Source organism: Carlito syrichta, unplaced genomic scaffold, assembly GCF_000164805.1.
Source record: "Carlito syrichta isolate Samal-C Ts95f unplaced genomic scaffold, Tarsius_syrichta-2.0.1 Scaffold304264, whole genome shotgun sequence".
Taxonomy (NCBI): domain Eukaryota; kingdom Metazoa; phylum Chordata; class Mammalia; order Primates; family Tarsiidae; genus Carlito; species Carlito syrichta.
Genome location: NW_007248360.1, coordinates 886926 through 888250, shown reverse-complemented (window position 1 = coordinate 888250; position 1325 = coordinate 886926). Strand labels below are relative to the sequence as shown.

At 65.6% G+C, this 1325-nt stretch overlaps 1 protein-coding gene across 2 annotated transcripts in view; it reads left to right on the top strand.

Annotated features, from left to right (window-relative positions):
* Positions 1-322: 322 nt before the first annotated feature.
* JAG1 (jagged 1) overlaps positions 323-1325 on the top strand; it is a 37994-nt gene continuing 36991 nt past the window's right edge. For both annotated transcript variants that reach the window (XM_021713128.1, XM_008059583.2), the window contains exon 1: positions 323-670. In XM_021713128.1, the coding sequence (XP_021568803.1) occupies positions 407-670 (264 nt within the window). In that variant the 5' untranslated portion in view covers positions 323-406. The remainder of the gene's footprint in view (positions 671-1325) is intronic.

Genomic DNA, 1325 nt, shown 5'->3' with positions numbered 1-1325 from the left:
CGGGAGCCCGGCGCCCGACTCCCCGGCCCGACTCTGCGCCCGAGAGGCTGCACCTGGGCTGCGCGCGCCACTTTCCCCTCGGGCGCCCCGGCCTCCTAAGTGGAACCCCTCGGGGCTGGGCTAGGGCGCGCGCGCGCTCCGCTCCTGCCCACCTGGCGGTCGTCGAATTTCTCCCGTCACTCGTGCGTTTTTGTTTTTGTTTTCTGCTTCCGAATCACGTTAAGTCATTGACCGTAGTTTTCCAGAGATTATTTTCACTTGGCGCCCAGGGCGCGTCGGGGCGGGCGGGGAGGGAGTCGCCATCTCCACGTTCGAAGAAAACAGCTTTCTTCCGCGCTGATCTCCTTCCCTCCCTCGCCGGCAGGTGTGCGGGGCCTCGGGTCAGTTCGAGTTGGAGATCCTGTCCATGCAGAACGTGAACGGGGAGCTGCAGAACGGGAACTGCTGCGGCGGCACCCGCAATCCGGGAGACCGCAAGTGCACCCGCGACGAGTGTGACACGTACTTCAAAGTGTGCCTCAAGGAGTATCAGTCCCGCGTCACAGCCGGGGGGCCCTGCAGCTTCGGCTCGGGGTCCACGCCTGTCATCGGAGGCAACACCTTCAACCTCAAGGCCAGCCGCGGCAACGACCGCAACCGCATCGTGCTGCCCTTCAGTTTTGCCTGGCCGGTGAGTGACGGGTCGGGAAGGAGGACAGGCGGATACCCGCACCCCGCGCGCTTGGCCCGGCCCTGCGAGAGGGATTTGAAGGGCTTCGGCTTGAAACTCGGAGCTAGCTGGGGAAGTCTCTTGGAGGGGTGAGTTAGGGAGGTGAGACTCTCGTTAGACTTCGGCAGGACCAGCCGAGGCGGGTCCCGTCTCGGCTGCTGTTTGCTTAGCGCACGAAAGTGGGGGGACCCCCGAGAAGACTGCGGGGCAAAGCTCCTAGGAAGGGCGGTTTAAACTTGCAACTTGACGTTCCCACGGTAATCCTCCCCGCCGCCCCAAGCCAGGAGGTCATTGTAGCTGATCTTTTTGCTTAACCAATTAAACCTGGTGTGCCGCGGAAGGCGACTCGGCGCAGTTCTGGCCTGCGAACGCCGTCCAAATTGGCAACCTCCCCTTTCCCGTGAACCGCCGGGAGGGCGGGTGTGTTCTTCCTGGAGGGTGTGGGGGGGAGTCCGTTTCCCGCTGCTCCCCGGGAGAGTTTGGTGTGCGCGGGGGCGCGCTCCGGACCGGGCGCAAAGGCCGGGGGCGGCCGCCGCAAGGGGGTTCTCGGGCCCGCGCCCGGGCTGCAAACTCGAGAACCCCCGCCCCCTGCCGGCCCCTTCCTGCCCCCCCCCCC